The following is a 25,714-nucleotide window of genomic DNA, read 5'->3' as shown; positions in this document are numbered from 1 at the left end:
ATGGTCATATAATTTATTTACATAATATATCTATATATTTTTAAACAAAAAGGGCTTTATTAACAGAATAACTTGATTACTAACACAGATCACATTTCCTTCTTCAGTCTCTTGCATGTTCCTCATGGCCTGTGTTCAGTAAATCACTATTCTTTAATGAAGACCTCAAGGCTTAATAAACCTTTTCGTTTTAACTAGTGAAATCTCATCTCAGTGAATTTCAGCAGTTGCCATCTCTTCTATATCTGTATATATCTTGTATATCTCTTTTATTTGAATATACCTGTACAAACTGAGGAACTGAGGGAGAAACATTTCAGTGACAATATTAGCTTTTGTGGTAAATTTCGAGACCGTTTACAGAGAACTGTGGATGTAGATTTAGCCAGATGCACTCAGTCATCACTGCAAGTAACAGGAGTGTGTGTACAGCTCAACAGAGAGAGAGAGAGAGAGAGAGAGAGAGAGAGACCCAGAGAGAGAGACAGTGAGAGTGTATGTGTGTGTGAGAGAGAGAGAGAGAGAGAGAGACCAAGAGAAAGAGACAGTGAGAGTGTGTGTGTGTGTGTGTGAGAGAGAGAGAGAGAGAGAGAGAGAGAGAGAGGGAGTTTTCACTTTTTATAATAAAAGTACACAGCTTGCATAATACAATTTAAAAAAACCTGGACAAACAGATGTACTGTCCTGCCTCAAAAGTTATCATTATCCTTCTCTAAAGGACAACTTACATAACAGACTATGCCTTACTGCAGGATCCGTTCAAAACTGTAATACTATATCATACCATACTATATAGCAATGCGGAAACAATGTACTGTAGGGGAGTTGTTGCTTTTAAATGTCTCAACCATACACAGATTTTCCTTCGATACCGTCTATACACAAAAAAGCAAAATTTAGACATCATACGTAATTTGTTTATGTTGTGATATTTTTGTGTGTAAACAAACAGTAAAATAAAAGTCAGTTTTTCAGTAGGTGTACTCCAAGTAAAAGGAGCATCATTTCTTTATATCTCTGAGAACATATGAATGTTTATTGCTCAAAGTGAACACAAAAAACATCAGCATTTTACAAGGCAGTGAACTTGTACCGTGGATATGCAAAAAAACATCTAACAAACATAAGTCTGTAAACAGGAGATGACTAAGCCACAGAGTAATTAGGGCTGGGTCAAAACATCTACAAAATATCAGCAGAATGTTAATATGATCACTAATGAGCACAGTGAGGATCAAGGAAATAACTCGTTATTTATAGAAAAATTATAGGACACACAGGAAAGATTTAAGGTGTCAAGGAGACAATATGGAGGATCATGTAACAATTATGGTGGAGCATGTAACATTTCCCTCTGTCTTTGGATTAATATCTTAATATGCTCTCAAAAAACAAACAAACAATTAAAATACTGAGTAAATAAGAAATTTGAATAAAATCAGGTCAAATAATTAGAAATTCCACAATTAATGATTAATGATCAATTCCCCAATTTATATATATACATAACATTTTTAAAAAACAATATAGGCTCATAATTAAATGAAGAGCTCAATTGAGCTGAGAATAAATCAGTTTTTATATTGGCCAAACTAACTGCCAAAATCTTTGGGGTACAAGAAGCTGGAAAAAAAATTAAATAAAATTAAAAAAAAAAAAAAAAAAGACTCCCTTTGAAACATTGTCCTGCTTAGTATTGGTGGCTGTTGCCCCCTAGTGGCAATTAAAACATAAAACTGATGAAGCACGTACTGAAACAATAAGAGTTTGTGGCATTCTCTCATACAGTAACAATCCAAGGCATAGAAATTAAGGCACTTTCATTTAGAAATCCACTTACATTTAGAAATCCACTTAGAAGAAAAATTTTGTTGTGAACAGTAGGAAGGGTAGGAATTTTCATATACTGGGTTTGAATGACTAGTAAATTCCTTTAGAGTGTTTGAAAATAGATAACAGCTTGAGCTCAAATACTACAAACATTTTCTCAGTTCTTATTAACATCTGTATGTTTAGAGAAGGCACAAGCGAGGCATATATAAGTACGAGAAACGTGAGAGGTCACTGGTACAGTGTGAGCTGCTTCCTGCCATCAGCAGACTTGATTGAGCACGGACAGTGAGACAGTGTGGAAAAACAAGACAAGCTTCTGAACCTGAAACTGTTTAAAGTGATATGTTCCACTGATTATTTGCAATGTAACATCATTCTATAAAAATAATGACCATGGTGGTATATTAATGATCTACTGAATAAGGTTTAATATAAGATTTAGTTAAGGGATCGGTCTTTGTGAATAATGTTGGGCACATGCTGTGATACGCTGAAATAATCGTATTTGTGATAGGCAAATCTACGGCAAAAGAAAAATTAACCGCATGTTTCTAAGTGTCCAGAGTGATGGTAGATACAGGGACGGAACTAATGAAGCCAGTAGCATAGTGTATCTCTGGCTTTCAATTGCTACTGCAACAAATAAGTACATTATCTTTTTCAGTCATCTCCTGGCTTCATCTTCATTTGAGCCTGCATTTGAGCAATCATCTGTTGCATGCGTCTCAGCTGTAAACAGAGTGAAAAAGACAATTATTTAGATGGATAAATGAGCGTGTAACAGTAACATGCTGTCTCAACATGAGTCAGGAACTCTATGTACAATCCAACACCAACTATTTAAGACCACATGTGCATCCGGATTGTGTCATATTACCCAAAAATGAAGCTTATAATGCTCTACTAACATATCATCTACCATACAGTTTATGAGCAAATGATACAAATGAGCAAATCACGTTTTGACATGAAACTATACTGTAGTGGAAGTCTAAACTTTAATGACCATAACACAAACACAGTCAATGTGATCCTAAATACAGCTTCTGATGAAAACGTTATTACAGGCTTCCATGAATACACACTATATAACAAGGAAAGCCTTTAGAAAGACAAATCAAGCTGTGTTCTTTCAGACAGGAAGCTGTTGTCATGTCCTGTGGCATGTTTTACATGTTCTTATCCTTACAGTATATCTTACCAGGCCAAAGAGCAACACAATGATCATGCTTAAGGAATGTAGCCTTTAATCCACATGATATAATCCCTCCCTAACTTCATCACAAGCCTCAATATATGGAGGAGTGAGAGCATGCATGAGTCAGTGCAGAAGCCAGAAAAGGCTGTTTTTCTAATAAACCTTCCAAAGCTAGCTCAAACAGGAGATTATAACTGTTCATTGTAATTTCTTTTTTACTTTAATCCTGCATGTGACTGCTTCAACAATATGGCATACAATGGCACCATTGTTAAATTCATCACCATTGCAAAAAATCTATTATTTTGTTACAAAATTGTCCGAAACATGTCATAAACATAGTATTTATGGTATCAAGACACAGAGAATCAGTGCTATTCATGACCCACAGAGCCAGAGCCTCAGCCTAACAGTTTCAATTAATTTGTAAAGCTTAATATTTCATATAACAATTAATAATGTCATTTAAAAGGGAATAAAGTACAAAAGGGCATGATGTTATTAGAAAATAGTTAATAAAGCCTAATGCGGTTGATTTCCTACAACAGCATGGATGCAGGCAGATTATTTGCTACAAATTAAATATATTCTGCATTTGGTGGCTTATTGCTTGTTATGTTCTTATGACATCATTTTGTGATAGACCTTTTTATCATCATAAAAAATACTTTTCCAGCAACCAGGTTCCTCTAATTATTTTGTGTCACTGGTCAGTGCAGTACACACACACACACACACACACACACACACACACACACACACACACATACACACAAATATTGTGACTGGGTGATTATTAGCCCAGTTAATTTATATTCATTTATATAATAACAAATTTATATTATTATAATATTATTATTATTTATTATATAAATTTAATAAAATATAAATTTCCTGTTACTGATCCAGTAAACATTACTGCACCAAATATGATCAATAATCAAATCAAACTATTACAAAAACCTATTTTTCTTTTTAAGCTTTACTTTTACTTTATTTTTTAAATGTAGCTGTATATATTGTGTTGAATGGTATGAAGTGCAGTATTTGTGCCTGTCTTGACCAGAATTTAATAAACAATGGAATAAAAAACCAACAACTGTATAACATGATAAAGAATGTCTTACCTCAGCCTCTTTTTCCATTAAGATCTGATCTTTGTCCAACACTTCATCCTCCACTGACCTGTAAAAAAAAAGCTTCTTTATGCTCTAGTCACAAATGTTATCATATAAAAATATTGAATCCCTGACCTTTCTAAGTATGTTTACTGTTTATTTTAGTGCCATTTGTGCAGGTTTGTAAGGTAACTGTTTTGGTTCCTGCAATGAGTTGAAGGTGTATTTGGAATTTGTAAGATGTACTTTGTGAGGCTGTAATATTTTTACACCTGCACCTTGTAGTGCGGTTGTGTGTGATTGTATCATACCTGCCGGCTCGCTTTAGTCTCTCTGAGCGGAAATTCTCATAGTGTAGATCCTGAGTCACTTCTTGCAGGTCCTGCATATGAGTCCTACACACACACACACACACACACACACACACACACACACACACACACACACACACACACACACACACACACACACAGCTACATCTTAACCATTTTGAGTTACTAAAGATTATAATAATAAAATATAATAAAGACATCCTCCTGTTTGCTTGTACAGTGAATGTATGTAGCTGGATGTCCAGCAGAGGGTGCCACAGTATACTTCTGTATAATACTAGAGTCCCTATGAAAACGAATATTAAGTCTGTGTCTACTCACACCAACATGGTGCGCAGTTTGAGGAAATCGTTGTGTTCAGGGTTCTCCACCTCCACCACACCCCAAGGGTACAGACGCCCTCGTATCTTCTTCCCCTTGACCTCAATCAGCTGGTTTGAGCCAATCACAGCAAAAGGAATACTGGCCTACAGAAGACATAGATCACATACAAACATTTAGGTACACTACAGTGCAAACTGACTAATGTAATAATAGAAAGCCACCCAACCTTTAAGACACGGGTCTGCTCTTTGAACTCCTCGTCCTCATCGGAGTCTGCGTCAGGGAGCTGGTAGATGCGGATGCCATGCTCACTGATCTCATCCAGGATCTAGTCAGGGAATAGCATACAGCAAAGGATATTACAACAAAAATAACTGCATCTGAGAGGTTTCCATACTTTCACATCACGGTACAACAGATTTATTGCTTTGTCTCTTTTCCAGAATAAACTGCTCTAGCCATATTGAAGAAAGCTAATAAAAGCTACATAGCAGATGTTTTAACAACAGGATTCTTCTGGACGATAAGAAAAGAAGGCTTAATGTTTGCATTCTTTCAACTGATTTGATCTAAATCCCATTTTCAGCAATAGGCCACTGCAGAAATCTTCACAATGTATTTAAACAATCTCTAATAGCGAACATGCATCAATGCGATCAGTACCACAAATAGTTCCATCAATAACCAGGCCTGAGATTAGATTGGGGCAAGTTGTGGCCTAATGGTTAGAGAGTCTGACTCGTAATCCTAAGGTTGTGGGTTCGAGTCTCGGGCCGGCTCACTATTGAGGTGCCCTTGAGCAAGGCACCGAACTCCCCAAGTGCTCCCCGGGCGCTGCAGCATAAATGGCTGCCCACTGCTCCGTGTGTGTGTTCCCTGCTGTGTGTGTGCGCACTTTGGATGGGTCAAATGCAGAGAACGAATTCTAAGTATGGGTCACCATACTTAGCCATATTTCCCGTCACTTACAGATAACAGTCATTAGTAGGGAATTCTGAACTAATCTCAGTTTATTAGATTAAAAAAAACAAAAAATAAAAACAGTTTCATGTCAGAAACATGATGTGATGCTCTCATGGTTCTGTAACTCAACAAAATTGTAATTATTTTCAGAACAATCACAGATGAAATAAATCATATTTGTTGTATATGAAGAGCCTTCATGAAAGCTCAGAAACCTCATGAACAGTGATCTCTGTGAACACACCATGTCTCCTACTATAAGCCACACACACCTTAAGCTCTGGTTGTGATTCAGACGTTTCCAGTACTTCAGATACACCTGTAGGGATCCGACACAATCATTTATTTTTTTCTAACATCAAAGTTAGAACAGCAGAGCCATGTTCACAATGCTATTTTGTAGTAGCAGCCAAGAACACCACCAGCAGACTTTTCCTGACATTCTGAACACTTTCATGTTCTCTCAGCAGGGACAATGTTTCAAAAGGGCAGAAGCCCCCCACTCCCCTTGTCCTATCAACAAATCTCCTCCTGTTATGAGAAGGCTTATTTTCATAGCATGAAGATAAACCCACCGGGACCATGTGTGTGAGTACTCATGTGGGTGTCATTGTTGTCTGGTCCAAGTCCAAATAAACATGACACGTCATCTGGATGGAAAGCGTGACTGTGTACATGGCGAATCAAATGAGATGTACAGAAGCCTAGAGAAAGAGAAAGAACGGAAGAGACAAAGCACAATATGATAGAAGCAGAAGGAAAGGAAACTACAAAGGAAAAAGAAAGAAAAGAAGGAAAGAATAAAAAGAATCAAAGTACTTGATGCTTAAAGTGTGCTTCCTCTAGGGACAAAAGACAAAAGCCCAGTGTGATCTTGTATCACTGACAGACACATCTGCTAAAGGTATAAAACTACCAAAAACAACAACTTGTGCAAACCAGTACAAATCACTTTCCAAACTAAAGCAGGAAATTCAGCATGGTTTTGTACCTCAACTTTCAGAATAAGATATATGAGAATTTCCAACGAAACAAGGCTTTTACTCCACTTTAAGCCAAGGCCCAAAGTCATCCAGTCTGTTTGGGTTGGCTGGTAAAGGTTACTGGATTCTGGACAATGGGGGCAGAAGTCTTTCCAGTCTCTCCACAAATTGGAAAAGGAAGTGAGGCTCACCAATTCTATTGGTGATTTGTTTGCTCAAGGATGCATTATGACTTACGATTGTGTTTGTGGAGCAAGACTCTGTATGCATGTAGTGAGGAAAGAGATTACAGGAGTCAAAAGATCCTTAGATAAGCATTTTCAAAAAAGTCATGAGACTTGAAAAGTTGTAGATATATGAAAAGTTCTATAAAGGTTGTCATCCAGATTTACTGCTAAAAGCAGGTATTAAGGCAAACAATGATTACAGCATTACAGTATGTACTGTATTTGAGTCAGAGCAGTAATTAGAGCAGAACAGCGTTAGGACTGAGAAGCAGAATGACTACTATGCACAGTTTAGCATAATCCTTTGTTGAGTAGCTACACATCATGTTGTGCTGTATTCTGAGTTCTTTGTCAAAACTAGGAACGATAATGAAGAATTCTCTATTCTCAGTGTAAGGCATTTCCCCCCCAAAAAGCTTTGAATTTGGACTGGCAGGCTATATTTGACTTCCATACACACAAACACAGCATAAACATAGGGTTTTTACCACAACCCATTATTACTGAACAAACAGCGATTTTGCCATGCAAAGCAAAATAGGCTTTTCACACTTTAGCAAGACTCAGCATGAGCTTACTGCCACACACATACACCCACACATACCCCCCAGTCATATGAGTATTCACTGACTCACACGTAAACAAGGAATCACAAAATAACCAAGTTTAAAAACAATCTTTTTTCATTTATCAGGCAAATGACGTATAGTGTTCACATGATGTTGGCTTTCCGACCATTAGAAAAATACTTGAAAGTTCACAGAATAAGTTAACATTGGCGAGCACAATTAGAATTAAAGTGAAAATGCATCTAAGAGTATCCTGTAATAGTGAGAGCCAAAACTTCACTGTTCAATGGCCGACTGTGACAAAAACAGATCTGGTCCTTCCCCCCTTTGATCACTGAATAAATGCAGCCCTCCAGAACATTTAATACATATATAAATATTTAGAGATTTTAATGGAAGCCTAGGAGATACTCTAAACCACCGAGCTAATACCAATTAGTGTGTATGTAACAGCTTGCATTAGAGATGTGTTCATCTGGCGCCTTCTAGTCAGCAGGGTGCAAGAGACGCTCACATTGGCAAAATCAAAAGTGTGTGTGTACGCACTGTATTTTGTACAGATTACACTGTTTCAGAAATATCAGCACTTTATCATAAAAGTGAACATTTCAAAGCCTGATTAAAGAAACAGATCTTCAGCAAGGATATTTTCACTAACTAAAAACTTTGCTCTGTAAACAAACTTTCTCTGGAGATCCAATTACTAGACAACTTAAATTACAGTTCTGAAGGGTATGCTGAAGTCACTAGGTATATGTGTACAATGGCTATTTATTGTTTTACTGTGAGCAAATACAGTGAGAATGTGGCCACATTCCAAGGTGCAATCACTTTACAAGAGAAGATAAATAAACAATGACACACTTCTGCATACACAGGAATAAGACCTCATTTTTAAAGTTAGATGATGAAAGAAGGTGAGTGTGGGGTGAGGCACTGTCTATACACAGGATGTGACCTCATGATCTCACTAAGCTCATGTTGCTATAGGTGTGACACTGTTATTAAAGGTTCCCATGTAAGTGGCCATAACAGTAATATTTTTCCTCATGCTTGTCCCACAATGAGCTAATAGACACAATTCGAGCCTTCCTTTAAAACAAAGCACAGTACTTAAGAGTTCACAAACACGCTCAAAAACACACGCACACCTTTTGGGATTTTGCACGACTGACATATATTGGTGTACTCAAGTCAAAGGACAAAGGGAGGAAAGCTTTAAAGGTTCAGCAATGGACAACAACAATAGAAACAAAATTTCACACACTATGAAAATGCTGCTCACAGTTTAGTCAGGATATGTAAGGAAATGTAGCATTGTTTTCAAGCTCTTATGTATGAATCCAAAAATCAACCGAATAAATTCTGGTAATAGTGTCACCAAACGCTCTTCACTCAACATGTCTCCATTCTTCAGAAACCCAGAGGCCTTCAACATGGTTATACATTGTTGAAGCAAACTAATTCTGCTATAGAACAATGATGAATGCGTTGCAAAGCTTCTTTTTCTTTTTAAATAAATACGGCTGTGTATAGGCAACTAATAATGGATTTTCACAGTGCACTCTGTATGCTGCTTCAGAATATAGGAATTACAAATGCTCAATGTTAATGTATGCCGAGTGGTAGTGAAACATCCCCAGAGTGCTTTATGAGCTGTGACCTCAGTCAGGGAAACTGCTGCTACGTTTGGCCAAACTCTGATAAGAAGCACTACCCACATCTACTCCACCAATTGCTTAGACATACATGAAGAATGCCATATTGTCATAGACAGGCTACTTCCTGGTTCATGAATCAAGATGAATAATTAAAAAAAATGAAAACAATGAAGGGGAGTATACGAGTAAAAGGAGGGGTTGCTTTGTATTGTGAGGAAGCTGAAATAAGATATAAAAATGAATAAATATCAAAATCATTGGCCATATACACCAGGCTTGGGGTGTCAACATTATGGCAAACCTTGTAACTACACTGACCTTTTCAAAAACAAAGGAAGACTCCCCTCATTCAGCCATTCACTGTTCATATACACAGAAAGTAGTAAATTTTTTCAATTTCCACATCCTTTACAGGAGGTCAAATTATAATACAAGGGTACCTGCTATGCACTTAGCAGACATTTCTAACAATAACATTAAATCTAATAGCTGGATGTCCTCCCTTCTGGAAGGAAGGTCAACAAACCTCTACCTTTTTTTTGTACAGTAGGAAAAACACATGCATATAACAGAACAGATCCACTTTCCATAGTATACCAATTGAAAAATATTTGTAATTATTTAATTAGTTTATTATAATATAATTTATAATCACTAAGTTAATTCCATTACATCTAACCCACAGTGTGCATTAGCAAGACAGCCATTGATGCGGTGTGAGCTCATGCTTGGCTCGTTGTCTTACTGTGGTTAAAGAGCAACACAAGGGTTGCTGAGCCAACCAGAAACTTCAATGCAAGGAAATGGACTGATTGATTACAGGAAGACAACTCATAAGATAAGGCTGGTGTAGTCTAAGCCTCTAGGCCTCTATGACCAACATGACCCAATACAGACAACATTACAAACCAATGACTGCAACAAAGGTCAAATGGCCTTCGAAAGAGTCTTAATGCTCTATAATGCAGGTGTGGACAAATAAAAATGTATTAGTCAGCCCGGTTTTGTTCGTCCAGAAACCTAATTGACTGGGTCAAAAAGCAATGTAATACTCACTCACTCATTTTCTACCGCTTATCCGAACTACCTCGGGTCATGGGAAGTAATGTAATACCATATGGCAAATTATGTTGGGTTGGCTGTGTTTTTGAAACAAGATGTGGCATTCTGTTCTCACATATTATGCCTAATTATTAATTAATTCAATAATGCTGGGTTAAGGTCTGGTGATTGCTTGATTGATTGGCAAGTCTAATATGTCTATTTTTCCCAGATAATATTCTTTGTCGTGTTGTGTTGATAACAGAATGTTTAGACTTCTCAATTCTTCACAATATATATCATCAGTAAAGATTAATGATCCTGTTCCAGACGAAGCCATGCAAATCCATGACTAACTCCAATGCTTGTTTTGGATCATGAGCAGAGACTTTCTTTCTTGACACTCTGGTTTTTCCATCACTTTGGCAAAGGTTAATCTTAGTTGTAGAACTTTTGTGGTTCATCTCTGTATTTCTTCGTGAATTCCAGTCTGGCCTTCTGACTCTTACTGCTGATGAGTGGTTTATAACTTCTTATTTTGGGGTTTTTCCTCACAGCTCTCACAGTATGTCAGTTGTTCTTTTTTTGATGTCTGGTTGTAAGTAAATCAGCAGTTTCTTTCTTTTGTAAGACATCAATATTGTTATTTTGGCTGTTATAATCCATTGTCCATTGCTTGTACAATATATCTGGTCATGTTTTCTTATTCTCTCAGCTTTAATGTCTTGCAATCCTCTCATAGACAGCTCTCTAGTCCTTATGGTTTCCAATGAAGTCTCCAAAGCCAGAACCCACAGTTCAAACCAGTAGCAGACATGTGCAAAGTGAAGAACAGGTGTCTGGGGGGTTGGTCACTGTGAATAGCCTCAGGCTTTTGAGTGCTAGTGTTTGAAGGACTAATCCATTAGTTGCTTTTCAAATGTCTAAAGCTTATTAGAGCCTTTTGCAATGAAGTGCAACTAATGATGGGCAACCAACTGAGATATCTATCTATCTAGCTATCTTAGTTTAGATCAAATCTACAAGCTTTATAGCTATACAAGTCAAAAACTGTACACTAAATCTTTTGACAAAAAATAATATACACCCACTATAAATACTGGTTTACAAACACACCTAATCACAAAGAGACCCCAAAAGGATTATAGTGTTTCTGTTTAATCTGAGTCCACTTACTACAGCAGGTTAGGGAAGGAACATGAGATTAGACTAAGAGAAAATCCTAATTAAATTTTTCTTTGAACATGTGGTGCTGACACACACACATGCATGTGCACACACACACAAAAACTCTTGAGCTACACAGTCCAACTCCCTGACTACAACATACATATGTACCCTTAGCTCATGGCTTTACTCAGAAAAAAAAAATAATAAAATGCCAAATGATGATGCAAATCAGACAATCTTGATTACGCTTTTTAGCTTCTTGTGGAATTACTGATAAGAGAAGAAGGTATGTTAGGTAATGCCAAACATTATCAACAGTATGTAACCCATCTGCTCAAAAACACATCAGCAGGAATGTTGGGAACATGACTATGGGCCAGCATCCAGCTACACAGCACTGCTAATGATTAACAGTGCCGGCCATTTCTGTGTGTTCAGAGGGCAAAGGGAAGCATCTGCAAAAATTAAAGGAACTTTACTGCTATCCGGCGAAAAGTGCAGGCGCCACCTCTAGAACAGACACAGTTTTCCAGAGTGGCAGGACCATGAATAACAATCTCACACACACACACAAGTTTAATTTCTCAGCTGGTATTTGTGGGAGTAAGATACACACTCACCCTCTGTTTCAGGCGGTCCCTCTCTCGAAGCGTCAGAGTGTCAGCTTTTGCGATTACAGGGACGATGTTAACTTTACTGTGGATTGCTTTCATAAATTCAACATCCAGTGGCTTCAGTCTGGAACACACATACAAAGGCTTTAATGCTGTAAAGTAAGATTGCATTAAAAAATAAAGCCAATAAAAGTTTATTTTTTATCAATTAACAAAATGAAAAATAAACGAACAGAAGTGAAACCCTACTCAAATCAATATTTGGTGTGATCACCCCTTTGCCTGCAAAACAGCACCAGTTCTTTTAGGTACACTTGAACACAGTTTTTGGAACTTGGAATGTAGGTTGTTCCAAACATCTTGACCAAGTAACCGCAGATCTTCTGTGGATGTAGGCTGCCTCAAATCCTTCTGTTTATTTATGTAATCCTAGACAGACTCTATGATTTTGAGATCAGGACTCTGTGGGGTCCAAACCATCACTTCCAGGACTTCTTGCTCTTTTCTACACTGAAGACAGTTCTTTATGACATGTATCTTTTGGCTTGTTGTCCTGCTGTAGAATAACCCTGTACCCAAGCTGCTATGTGTACACCCCAGATGTGTGCACCTGGGTCCCACTGGTTATGCCAGTTCTTTGCTGACAGCACGACTAGACATCTTTTGGTGTCAAAGGGAAGTAAGCATGATGTGCCTTTCATCTACTGCATTAAGTTTCCTTGGCTGACCACCATGTCTTGGTGCTTCTTCAGAATCGGTTGAACAGAACATCTTGAAACCCCAGTCAGCTTTGAAATCTTTGGCTGAGGAGAACTTGCAGATGCAGTATAACTATACTGTGTCTATTGATTCTTACTATGTGTATGTCCTGTGACATGGAACTGTTTTCCAAAACGTCACCTTAGTAGCAGGTTTTGGCTGTTCCTTAACTGATTTTAAGCCTCCTACACAACTCTGTTTCACTTAATAACTGTGTTTATCAACCTATTGATGATTATTAGCAATTGCTTGGTATAAGTGGTTAAATCATACACCTGACTCTGATCCTACAAAATCCCTAACATTGTGCAAGTTTACAAAAGTGAGCAAGATGCTGGTGTGAAGGCAAGGGCAGTCACCAAATATTGATTTGATTTAGATGTTTCTCCTGTTCACTCACTTTGTAAATTAATAAATGAACAATACATTTTTTTAAAAGCATTCCTACTTTATGTGTTGTGTATGTGTGTATATATGTACATACAGTATATATAGGGGTGTGTGTGTGTGTGTGTGTGTGTGTGTGTGTGTGTGTGTGTGTGTGTGTGTGTGAGAGAGAGAAATGTGGTTATTGCATTTAAGATTTGGCTACATACATTATCGGGATCAATATTTTTTCAATGTAGGGTCTTCACAAGGTGTGAAGTAAGACAAATGTGTGTGATTTTTTTTACCCATGTCCAAATGGAGATATGAAATAGAAACAGCAGTGAACTCTGTTGTCCACAATGTGTCTGCGATTCAAGCCACTTTCATCATGCAGGTAGCGTTCGAACTGATTGTCAATGTACTGGATGATGGTCTTAAAACTGTAGAAGATCAAAATAAAAACAAATAAAATAAAACATAATAATATAGTAGTCCTGAACTTGTTCTAATATTTCCATTCATTTCAATCATCTGACAGAGGCTGGGGACACAGTGATATAAGTGATGTCGAACATGTCCAGACATGTCCAATCTCATGTGCAGGTTTTTGATCCAACTAAGGAGGCCAAGAAATGATTAAACAGGTTGTATTAGCTGTTTAACTTGAATGAAAATCTGTAGCCAGGCTGTTTTTTCAGAGAAGATTAGATAAACAACAAGAATTCATAATATAAAACACTAGAGACAAATGCTGCATTGTACAAAAGTCTTTAACCCACTTGAACTGGGAAACTGTCTGAAAACTGAGAAACCTGATGGCTAAACCATATAATTACATGTACTACATAAGTGTAGCTTATGGCATTATTTTCTCATTTTCTGATTTGAGATTTGACTTCAAAATGACCTTGGAATTCTTGAAATAAATTATGACAATTTATTTAAAGGCTTTCATTTACAGGGATTGTTTGCCAGGCATCAACCGTCTGAAGTAATTACACATACACTAGAGATCACTGAATTTCAATTAAAGCTGGATTTGACATCTGCTCTCATTTGACTTCAAATGACATGAATAAAACTTGAATAAAACACTATAAAACAAACAAAAACATGTCATGCCTGTGTCAGTAGTGAGTAGAGTATAATGCTTTCAAACATGCTATCGCCAGGTCACTACCTGGTTTACACTTAACCAGACATGACAGCAAAGTTTCAAAAGCAAAAACAAACCAGACATCCAGACACCAGACTCACTGACCAGTCTTGACTGTTGATGGCATCCCCATATCCAGGAGTGTCCACCACGGTGAGGCGAAGCTTCACCCCTCTCTCCTCAATCTCCACCGTTGAGGCCTCAATCTGCACTGTGCGCTCAATCTTCTCTACAATGATCATGAAAAAACAAACCCCCACAGTGACCCTCTGACAACTTTCATTGCTGGACTGAAGGGAATGAAGAAATGACAGGTGAACAATTAAAAATTAACAATAGTCATATTTCCATTTAAGAATTAAAAAGCAAATTCATCATTATAAAATTTGGATTATAAAATTTTAGATCTCCAGACTACATCACATGGGTACTGAATAACTGAAAAGTAAAATGTTTCTATGTACATCTATATAAATGTTTTTGTACTAAGCACTAACGCATACCTAAAAAAAACCCAAAAGGAATGCCATTTCGGAGATGCTCTAAACAAGACTTCCAGCCATCACAGTTTAAGTTGCTTCAAAATCACCAAGGCCCTTATGGTGACCCATTTTCCTGCTTCCAATACATCAACCTCAAGAACTGACTGTTCAGTTGCCTAATACAATTCAGTGTACAATGTATTGCAGTGTGAGTGGAAATGCAACAACCATCTAAAATTTCTCTCTTTCCTGTAGTTACAAGCCCTAGAACAGAGATAAAGCAAACCTTGGCACACAAAATCAACTGAAGGGCCACTCCTCTCTCTCAGCACAGAAATTCAACTGATGAGAAGATATTTTCCCCTTTTTAAAGCTGCATGAGCAGAATCTTTGACAAGCCAGAAGTTCGGGCATTAAATGTGCCTTTTATACCATTTTATTCCTCATTCCATCTTTCATTTATACGCATCTTGTGAGCAAAGAAATCAGTAATTGCTCTCACTTATGCTGACATGACAAGCAGTATGTGATATACTGTAGAACCACTGCATCATGTACCTGCTTTTACACTGTATATCTCTTAGAATTTGTGTGGAAATACATGTATATGTTAACACCCAATAATAAACGAGTTCCCTGGACTTTAAACCCTCTTTTCATTACAACAGTGGAGCTAAAGCTGTAAAATGCTCGGTTTCTTAGCACTTTTGAAACGACAAAGTAATTTATTGTTATTTTCAGTCAGTTAGGGGTATGTGAGTTATGTGACCAGGCTAAAACAAAGTCATGTGCAGGATTATGCCGATTAAAACTGAGTTATTGACTTGGACTTTTAATATACATCTGACTTTAGGGGGCTTTCCTATTCAGGAGTTCAAAATGAAAAAGTTTCTGCATTCCACCTTAAGCACTTCTGTTTTCAGAAACTTTAGAAAGTCATCTATTCAGCATTATTTCATTATTTGTAGTAGGACATAGTGGACGAGAGAGAGAGAGAGAGGGAGAGAGGGAGAGAGAGAGAGAGAGAGAGAGAGAGAGAGAATTTAACATTTGGGAACATTTAGGCTGTTGTCATAAGAGTACCTGCTGCTCCAGGTATGTAGCGCTCTGGATAGAGATCAGTGAGAAACAGGCTGTTGATGAGGGTGGATTTACCCAGTCCAGACTCTCCTACAAAACAAAAGTTAGTCAGTCAAAGTAATTAACTCAGTTTAATTGTATGTGTGAGACTGTGTGTGTTTCTGTAACTCACCTACTACCATCAGTGTAAACTCAAAGCCTTTTTTTACAGACTTCCGATGCACCTGGTTTGGGAGGTTAGCAAAGCCCACGTACCCGGCAGCCTCAGGGAACTTCAATATACAAACAAAACAAGGAAAACAACAGACACAGAGATTATGAATCCTGCTAAAATTATTAAAGTATTATTGCTTCTTGCTTCTAATATTCTACCTTGCTTTTTTCTCCAGACTGTGACATGCCTGCAGCTACTTAGCAAAGAAACCTGAAGAAACACACAAACAAAATGTTTGAGATCATCTTTGAAATTAAAGCACAGAATGGAAAACAAAAGGTTTTTCCTGAAAACTACTTTCATTTGTTTTTCACATCTGACACAATTACATTCACTGACTCATTGAAGTATTATCCTCAATACACATGCACAGTGGTGAAATAAAGCCAAAGGATAATGTAGGGAGTGTGTCCATGAACTGAGAAAAATAACCATTCTGTTTAGTTTTCCTTTCCTTACCTTTCCTTACCTTTCCTTAAGATAACTTAACTTAAGATAAGTGAACAAATTCTAAGGAAATGGTTGATGTAAATCTGATATCAAAATTCTGTTTCTGCAGCATGTGCTCTTTTAAAACCTATACAATGTGCCAAATTTAAAAACATGAATTCTTTTCAAATCCGTCATTAATTATCCATACGTTTGCATCAAGCAGAATTTCACAGCTATAAAAGTGAGTCATTTCAAGTTAAAGAGCAGTTTGAACAGTTTATCATCAAACGACAATAGAGGTTTAATTTATTTCTAGTTTCAGTTATTTATTTTCTACTTTCTTTCTATTAAAATGTACAATAGATGCACAGTAGAATGCATAAAAAAGGCACAGAGAAATGTTTTCAACAGCGGGAAGTGGTATCGAATCACAATTTCACAAACAAAGTAAAAAACATTTTTAAATGCTGTATGTGTCTATCCAAAGACAGACAGACAGACAGACAGACGCACACACTGTAACTGCTCACTTTCCAGTAGTGAAAACAATAATGTGGCTTTATATTAATGAAATGACTCTTTTAATACTACAGTAATCACACAGAGCAGCTTCTCATGAGGCACAGAATGAGAGCACAGATTTACACACACTCTTGTATTACACTAACCTGTAGATATTATACTGACTGTTTCATTATGCTAACAAATCTTGTGCATATCTACATCTATGCTCCTCTGTTTATGGTTCTGTGGTTTAGGCACTGGAGTAAAAACAATAAAGTCTACACAATAAATGTAATCATTCTTTCCTTACATTTTTTGGGAATCTACACTTTTCCCCACAATAACAGTTGACCTCCAGCGGTGACCCGACTTAAAGGATTTGCTATTTCAATCTTTAAGGGTTGTGAAGCTTTTACCTGAATTCCTGGTGAAGCATTCTACTGAGTAAGCCATGGAAACGTGATGGGGAACCACACATACAGTAAGCCCATTAAGGGAATTAGATCGACTGGAGGCACGGACACAATGGACAGGGACTGGTTTCCTACATCAGCCTAAAACAAAATACTTAAAAAGCCATCTAGTAGCATATTTATACTAATAATGAAAAACAAATTGGTATAGTAACAGATGTATAAGCTCAAATTGCTTAGAATCTCAAACAATCCCAAACACCATGGTAATATATCTTATTTTATTTTTAGAAACATCCTTCCTCTGCGAGCAGGAGACAATATCACGATTTTATCATATAATTCTATTATTATTATCATTACCATTATTATTATTTGCCCACAGTAAAGTTTCCTGCTGTAGTTCACATTTTTATTAGTAGTGCACTAGACTGACAACACTATTTGAAATTCAGCCATATTGAGATGCCACTTTGTATAGTTTCATGAATTTTAATGTTGCCCGACAATGTTTACAACCAGTATTATCTCTATTTTTACAAAGAAAATATTGCTACACTTGAAATCTTTAGGGCTGCTTACCACAAGCCTTGGTTATAATATAATAAATATATTAATATATAAATAATATTTTTAGAAATGGAATTATGTGGTACACATGAACAGAGAAAAGGATGCATGATTTTATAGTAATAAGCTTCTATAAAATACAGGGTCACAGGCTGAGTACTGGATATGTGAACTAAAAGTGACCATTACTGGTCCCCAACCTGCCAGGTTATGAACAATTACAGATATGAATAAGTAACCATAAAGTGTTTTATAACAAAATATTTATGCTTTGGCTAATGATGATTGCTGTCTTTTTGCCCTGCTCAAACCAAACAAAGTCAATGTCAAGTATTAGATCAGGATTAGGAGGAAACAACTAATTTTTGCAATTTTTTCAAATGACTCAGTAAACAGTTATCGTTGCTGTCTGGCACCATCTGTCATTTTAAGAAGTAAAAGTTTATTATCCAGTAGTCATAATCTCAGTCTATTCCTAAAGTAATAGGTCTCCTTCATGTTTATAAGAGTACCACTTATCTTCCTAAGAAAACAACCTATAAAATGAGTATTGTGTACATATATGCTATATATGCTATAATAATTTCACTATTCTTCAAAATCACTTCAGACAAACTATGACATTGCTCTTAAAGGGGAATGTGAATGTGAAGGGGATTTAAGAAATTAAAAATTTCAGGTTTACAGAACCTACTAAATGAATCCTGGTTTCCCATGAAGAAAAAGAAGAAACTTTTACTTTCGTCACATATACATACAGCACAGTGAAATTCTTTCAGAGTTATCATGGTCAGCCATGATACAGTGCTCATGAAGCATGGAGGATTTTAAGGGTCTTGCTCAAGGGCCCAGCGGTGGCAACTTTTCTCTGTTGGGGATTGAACCCTGATCTTCCGGTCAACAACCCAGAGCCTTAACCACTCGAGAAACACTGCCGCATGGCATCAAAGCTTAATGTTACAACAAATCATTTTAACGTTACAGTTTGTGGCTATAACTGAGTGAGCGGAGGACCTAAAGGTTCTCTTCTATCTTAAAGCACAACTAAAATAACACAATGGGTATAAAGACAATTTATCATACTATAACATTTTATTAGATTTATTAAAGTGACTTAATTTTTAAGATGTCTTAATGTAAAAATCTAAGTAGGAGAAACTGGGAACACAACTGAGCAGTTTGTAATATATCTGACACTTGCACATTAGATGAGATTGACTATGCTGGTGTACACGGTGCCCTGTAATGGACTGGGGTCCTACACCCACTGTTCCCAATACAGACTCCAAATACACAAGATAAAACAGTTTCTGAAGATGGATGGATGGATGATAAAATCTAAAGTGTGTTTTTTTTTTGTGGTACTTCAAACTCTGTGCTGTCCCACATATACAAAGCATTAAAATGAATCCAAACTCACTCCTGAAATTACACCAGACTTTTAAAAGTGTCCCCTCCTTTAAGACGCGTCCAGGCCACACTGACAACTCTTGGCAATTCTTCCTCTTCGAGTGGTATTTAACATTAATAATAAAATCCACATTAAGTCTGAAAGACTAGTATAGATAGCAGATAAACCTGGTAAACAGTAAATTTCACTGGGCCTTCGTTCCTTCAGCCCAAGCGCCTAAAGCGCCCACACCCTGTTTTCACGGACACTCAGCACTGGGAAAGAAGCTGAGGAATGTTGAATAAACGCGGTGTCGTGTTGAGTGGTTACTTTGTAAACTCAGAGAATATCGGTGTCTGATAAAAGTTGAACAATGTGTAATTATGATGATTTGCACACTGTTTGAGTTGTTCGTAGTAACTTTTTTCTTCCGCAAGCAACATATCAAGCTACAATGTTTCCCTGGTCTCAACTCTCTGCTAACGAGTCATTTTGAATGCCTTTAGAAGCGCTTACCTCGGTGTAAACCTCTGACAATAATACAAAAAATAGACTTCTCTTCTCCTCCCTTATATTCCCACTTTTCCCAGTACAGTCCAGGGGATCCGGAAACCTCTGCAATTCCGCCTCCGTCCCACAATGCCGTTCAGTCTCTGACACCGGAGTAGAGAGAAACAGGCGCCATTGCGGCTCCTAATAGGTGCCGCATACGATGAGTGAAAAGCGTAGTGTAGAGCCAAGATGGTGGAATACGCGCACAGTTTCCGAGAACTAGTAGCGGCTGCTCTGCCAAGCTTAATGGACGTGACTTGACATGCTGCTTAACGAAACAATAAATATCAGCCCTCCATTTGGATGCACTTTTTTCACATAAATTGTATGTTAATGAAACTGTTGTTAAAACTCTACAATGCAAATCTTAGCATGGGGGTTATATAGAGCAGCATACATGCTCAAAGAAGTTTGAATTTAATTTTCTCACCCTCAAATTCTGAACAAAATTTCAACCTCAGTACAAAGGAAATCCCCCAAAGCAAGCCTGGCTCCATGTGGCTCCACGGGAGGGGGGACTCTGGGGGACAAGGCCCAGACAGTACCCACTACCCTGCAGTGTACCATGAAAATGGGCCTGTGGTAGCCTTGTGGTTAAGGTGTTGGCTACCAATCGGAAGGTTGTGAGTTTGATCCCAGGTCCACCAAGCTGCCACTGTTGAGCACCTGAGCAAGGCCCTTAAACCCTCAATTGCTCAGCTGTATAAAAAATGAGATAATCTCTGGATAAGGGTGTCTGCCAAATGCTGTAAATGTAAAAATGTGTTTCGAAAATATCTAATGAAATTTTCTGTGAAATATTTCCTCTTAACCACAACTTGCTTGATAATTTTATAAATGCAAAGATTATACCCCCACCTTGGAAAAACAATAAAAACAAACAATCCCCAATAAATTATATTTAGCATTGATGTTTGTAGTTTTTAACAGTACAGATTTTGATCCAATACTGATTTTTCTTTAGCTTGAAGTCTTTATCATAAAGTCTGTTTAATGAATCAACCATTTTATTAGTACACATTTAACACTTTTTTATATATCATGCTTATTTAACTAGGGCAAATATAGTCCTTCTTAGAAACATTTAATAATCCAGTCCCCTTTAAAAGTATTGGAATACCAAGGCTGCTGTACACCAGAAATTTGGAGTTTAGATGAAAAGATAAACATGAGACGATATATCAGATTTTTCTGCTTTTAGTGGCTGATATTTACATCGCAATGCGGTAACTTAGAATATTATACATATATACTTCAGATCGCTTTTAGGTGAATAAACGTTCTGGAAAAGACAGATTGGTTGCATATACTGTATGCTTGCAAGAACTCATCAGGCCTGTGACACACTGGCATCACCAAAATGTTGCATTCTTCTTTTGTGATGATTTTCCAGGCTTGGACCACAGCTTCTTTCAGTTGTTTATGTTCTGCCATCAGTCTCCTCTTCAGGACGTGCAGTGCTGCTCAGTTGGGTTATGGTCTGTTGATTGCCAGTCAAACCTTTCATTGTTTTTCCCTTGATGAGTTCCTTTATTTGTTGGCAGTGTGTTTTGTGTCATTGTCTTGCTGCATGACAAAGATCCACCCAATTAGATTGGATTTTTCTCTTTTTAAATTGGCATACGGTATGTTTCTGTAGACTTCTGAATTCAATTTGCTGCTACCATCATGAGTGACATGATCAGTAAAAAGTAGTGAGTTTCTTGCAAAGCCAGCCATGCAAGCCCATGGCACTACCTTCACCGTGCTTGATTGCTAACCCTGTATCTTTTGGATCCTTTCTTTCTCCATGCTTTGGCTTTGCATTGAAGAGGTTAATCATGGTTCCAGAATCTTTGTGGCTCATTGATTGTTGGTGATGTCACTGACTGTTGCTTTGGGGTTTTTCTTCACAGCTCTCACAATGTTTCTGTCATCAGCTGTTGTTGTTTATTGAGATTCAATTTTTTCAGGTCTGATTTTTTTTATTGTTGTAATGCCCAATATTTTGCAACATCTCTGATCGATTTTTCCTCTTGTCACAGCTTCAAAATGGCTTGCTTTTCTTCCATTGATAGCTCTCTAAACTTCACGTTAGTTCATCCTTTTTGAAAACAAATGCAGATTTCACAGGTGAAACCCAAGGCTCAAAACAACAGTGAGTTATTAATTGTTAAAAGGATCAAGCTAGCAGGCAACAAGAAACACCTGCAGTCAAATGTTCCAATATTATGATCACTTGAATAATGGGTGGGATCCAAAAAAAGGTGTTATGTTTTATGTTCAACTATAACTCACAAACCAAACAAAACACTCAACTCTATCATTTAAGAAGTCAGGCATTTAAAAAGGGAGATACACTTTTCTTTTCTTTTTTTTATCAGCCTTCCTGTTGTAAACATGGTCACCATGGTGAATTTTTTGATACACAGACATTATCCACTCTCTCACTGTTTGTAATATATCTTACGACAGAAAAGGTTCTGTATGCCATACATACACTGTCAGACCTTAAAGTATGCCTTACTACATAAAATCGTTTACACAGGGCCTTAGTATTTTAAATGATCCCAATATGCCAACCGCATCATTAATCATCATGACTGTGGATCCTCATTTACTGGGAAAGTTGGCAGAGTAAACAGAGGGCAACATAATTTGTCCTCCAATTTCCTAGGTGTAAATTTATTTGTAAATGTATTTACTAGGTGTAAATACTAACTCTTTGGGTTTAGATGGGACAAGGCACATGCTGAGGGGGTGGATAGTGGCTTAGTGATTAGCAGGTTTGCCTGGTGTCTCTTCCTTTAAGGATTTGATTCCTCTCTCACCAGGGGGTGCTCAGAGTAGGTATATTCTCCCCAGGCTTTGGGGGTTTTCTCAGGGAACTCCATCATCCTCCTCCACTCCAAAGACATGTACTGCAGGCTGATTGGCATCTCTAATTTTTCTCTAGATTGTGCCCTGGGATGGTGGTGTGTTCCCTGCCTTGTGCTCTTCCATGGGATATGCTCCAGGTTTTTATTTTTCCCTAGATCTCATTAGAATAATCAATTTATAGGAGCAGTACCTTCTTAAGAGGTCAAAGTACACGGTATTTTATTGTTTTAAAAAGAAAATTTAAATATTCTTTAAAAGTGTTCGTGGCTTAAAACTATGATTTTTACTTTCAAATGGCATGGTAGTGTTTTTTTTTTTTTCAATCAATAATACATAAGTTTATAACTGAATCTGTAATTAGTCAATGTAATTAGGAGTTATTACTACACGCACGTTTTGTGCATTTATACCTGCGTGTAATGTGGTTCTAATAGTGTAGTTCACATTGAAGAAGATGGATTACTTTATGCACGTGAAGTAAATGAATACTTGAATGCTTCAATGTAAAGTACGCCGTATTAAGTGATTAAGTTTCTACTACTCTACTCTACTAGTTTCCTTTCTCCTCTTCTTTTCTTTCTCTATTTCCAAAAGCAAAATTCTAGAGTTTTGCCAAACACTAGGCGCCTTACTCTCCTTCCTCCCATCTGAATGTTTTACTGCACAGCTTCCTCCGTTTCCTATTGGTCACCAGCAGATGCGGTGCTGCGCGATTGGACCAAAGTTTCGCTTTTCTCCTTGAACACTTGTAGACTCACTCAGCCCTTCTTTTGGTGTACCGTCTGTTCTGTTCGCAGCTATTCTTCTCTCCACACGCGTCTGGAGCGCAAAGACCGTTATTCAGAGCGCAATACTTTAAGCGATGGTGTTAACCTAAGAAGAGTATATGCACATTTGAAACTAACAACTGCAAAGTGGACCAGCTATTTCGCTCTTTAAAAAGGGTATTCATCGGACCCGAAAGGTAATAATAAGGACAACATTGTAAGGAAAGATGGTCTCGGCAGGTCTGGAGCTGCTCGGCCTGACGTTAGCCGTGTTCGGGACGCTGTTAGAGATGATCGCATGCGGTCTGCCAACGTGGAAGGTGGCGGCACACATTGAGGCCAACATCGTGGTGTCGCAGAACATATGGGACGGACTTTGGATGTCTTGTGCTGTGCAGAGTACGGGCCAGATGCAGTGCAAGGTGCACGACTCGATGCTGGCGCTCAGCAGGGACCTGCAGGTGGCGCGCGCGCTCACTGTGGTTTCATCCGTGCTGTGTGTGCTGGCGCTGCTGGCCGTGATCGCCGGGGCGCAGTGTACCAACTGCATCCGTGCCGAGCTCGTGAAGGTGAGATTGGTGAATTTCGGGGGAGCGCTGTACATCGTCAGCGCCGTGCTTGTGCTCGTGCCTCTCTGCTGGATGGCCAACAAAATCATTGCTGATTTTTACAACCCGAACGTGCCCACGGCTCAAAAGCGCGAGATGGGCGCCGCGCTCTACATTGGCTGGGCGGCTGCGGCGCTCCTGCTGCTGGGCGGCTCTGTGCTTTGTTGCTCGTGTCCGCCACCATCAGCGGCCAGTGCGGGTTACTCAGTCAACTACGCTGCAACAAAACGAGCCACGAGCAACGGAGACTACGACAAGCGAAACTACGTTTAACTTTACAACTGTAACCACGCGTGAACACATGGTTCAGGAGAACTGCGTAATCCACCACACGTGCGACATGTCATATGCACATAACACGTTTATGAAAAAAGTTTCAATTGTACAGGTTGTGAGACCTGCAACAGAGGAGTTCACTTCCACAGTTCTGCGTAGAATCGGTTGATTAAACTCGAACCTTTAACCATCCAAAGAATAATTGAGGAGCTATTTTCTAAAAATGTAACAACATTTGGCAAAATATAGTGGCATGTGATTTAGCATATTAGGCTATTTGCATTGATAAAATATGACAGAAGAAAAGAGAAGTAGCCATCCATTGTTCCCAAAAAATGTCAGAACTCAGGCCTAAGAGTAATGTTCAATTGTATTGAGTTCATTCACTGCTGTACTAAAGAGAAGATGGTGAAAAGTCGGACAAATCGTCGAGTTTTTTTTAGCCTTTGTGTATTTGCGCCTGCAGATTATACTGTTTAAAGCTATGTAAATGACTTGTTATCCCCGGTCATGGACTCTTACTGTCTTATACGGACTGGTTGGACTCTATATATTCTCTGTTTTAAACATATAGACTATGCATTTTAAAAGGCTAAAAAGGACACAACTGCCTTGCTTTCAACGAAAATTGCAAAAACATGATGTGATGGTGATGATAAGGATGATAATGATGATGATTGTTTTTATGGGTTAAATGGGGGTCCTTACTGTACTTTGGTTTGAATAATGTGACTTTTCCTCACAGGGATGTCAGCTGCCTAACTGAGAACCTGATTTTTGGACTTTTACAATAGCTGTTTGTAGCAGGTGCTCTGAAGGACAAGCCAGACCATTGTGTCCTGCACTATGAAAATAATGTGTTGGACATGATTAGTTTTGTGCCTTGTAGTAATGTAGCGGCTTATTTTATTCACATCTTCAACTAATAAGAACGGCAATACCAAAATTTGTCCTCAATAGCCAATTTTTGGATTATTCTTTACCTTTCAATGTTTTGTGTTAAAAGTTTTGAACTGTAATGTTTTTAATAAACAGTTTTAATAATAATGGAACAGTGGCAATTTATTTAGCCTTTAAACAGCAAATGCCAACAAGCAAGATTTTTTTGTGGATTTTACTTTGTGTTTCTTTTTTTTCTAGAAAGAGCTTTGGTTGACCTTGTTGTAAAACTAGTTTTATTATGTTCCTCTGCATTTCCACAAATGTCCTACTTATGTCCTGCTGTTTTTTTGTTTTTGGAAATGTCTTTC

At 37.8% G+C, this 25,714-nt stretch overlaps 2 protein-coding genes across 2 annotated transcripts; one reads left to right on the top strand and one right to left on the bottom strand.

Annotated features, from left to right (window-relative positions):
- Positions 1 to 1,004: 1,004 nt before the first annotated feature.
- On the bottom strand, positions 1,005 to 20,189 carry zgc:63587 (uncharacterized protein LOC393431 homolog). The gene is made up of 12 exons (XM_027167237.2): positions 19,919 to 20,189; positions 16,252 to 16,303; positions 16,052 to 16,151; positions 15,883 to 15,969; positions 14,423 to 14,546; positions 13,467 to 13,601; positions 12,040 to 12,157; positions 5,032 to 5,133; positions 4,803 to 4,948; positions 4,461 to 4,544; positions 4,159 to 4,216; positions 1,005 to 2,562 (listed from the first exon to the last, which is right to left on the bottom strand). Exons 2-12 carry the CDS (start codon positions 16,276 to 16,278, stop codon positions 2,494 to 2,496), a joined length of 1,050 nt encoding a protein of 349 aa, XP_027023038.1. The 5' UTR covers positions 16,279 to 16,303; positions 19,919 to 20,189; the 3' UTR covers positions 1,005 to 2,493.
- A 3,371-nt stretch (positions 20,190 to 23,560) lies between these two features.
- Positions 23,561 to 25,511, top strand: cldn5a (claudin 5a). The gene has a single exon (XM_027166733.2). The coding sequence runs from the start codon at positions 23,808 to 23,810 to the stop codon at positions 24,459 to 24,461; it is 654 nt and encodes a 217-aa protein (XP_027022534.1). The 5' UTR covers positions 23,561 to 23,807; the 3' UTR covers positions 24,462 to 25,511.
- Positions 25,512 to 25,714: the final 203 nt, after the last annotated feature.

The sequence above is a fragment of the Tachysurus fulvidraco genome, chromosome 14, assembly GCF_022655615.1.
Source record: "Tachysurus fulvidraco isolate hzauxx_2018 chromosome 14, HZAU_PFXX_2.0, whole genome shotgun sequence".
NCBI classification, from domain to species: Eukaryota; Metazoa; Chordata; class Actinopteri; order Siluriformes; family Bagridae; genus Tachysurus; species Tachysurus fulvidraco.
The sequence above is the reverse complement of the archived record's forward strand: the minus strand, read 5'-3'. Positions and strand labels throughout refer to the sequence as shown.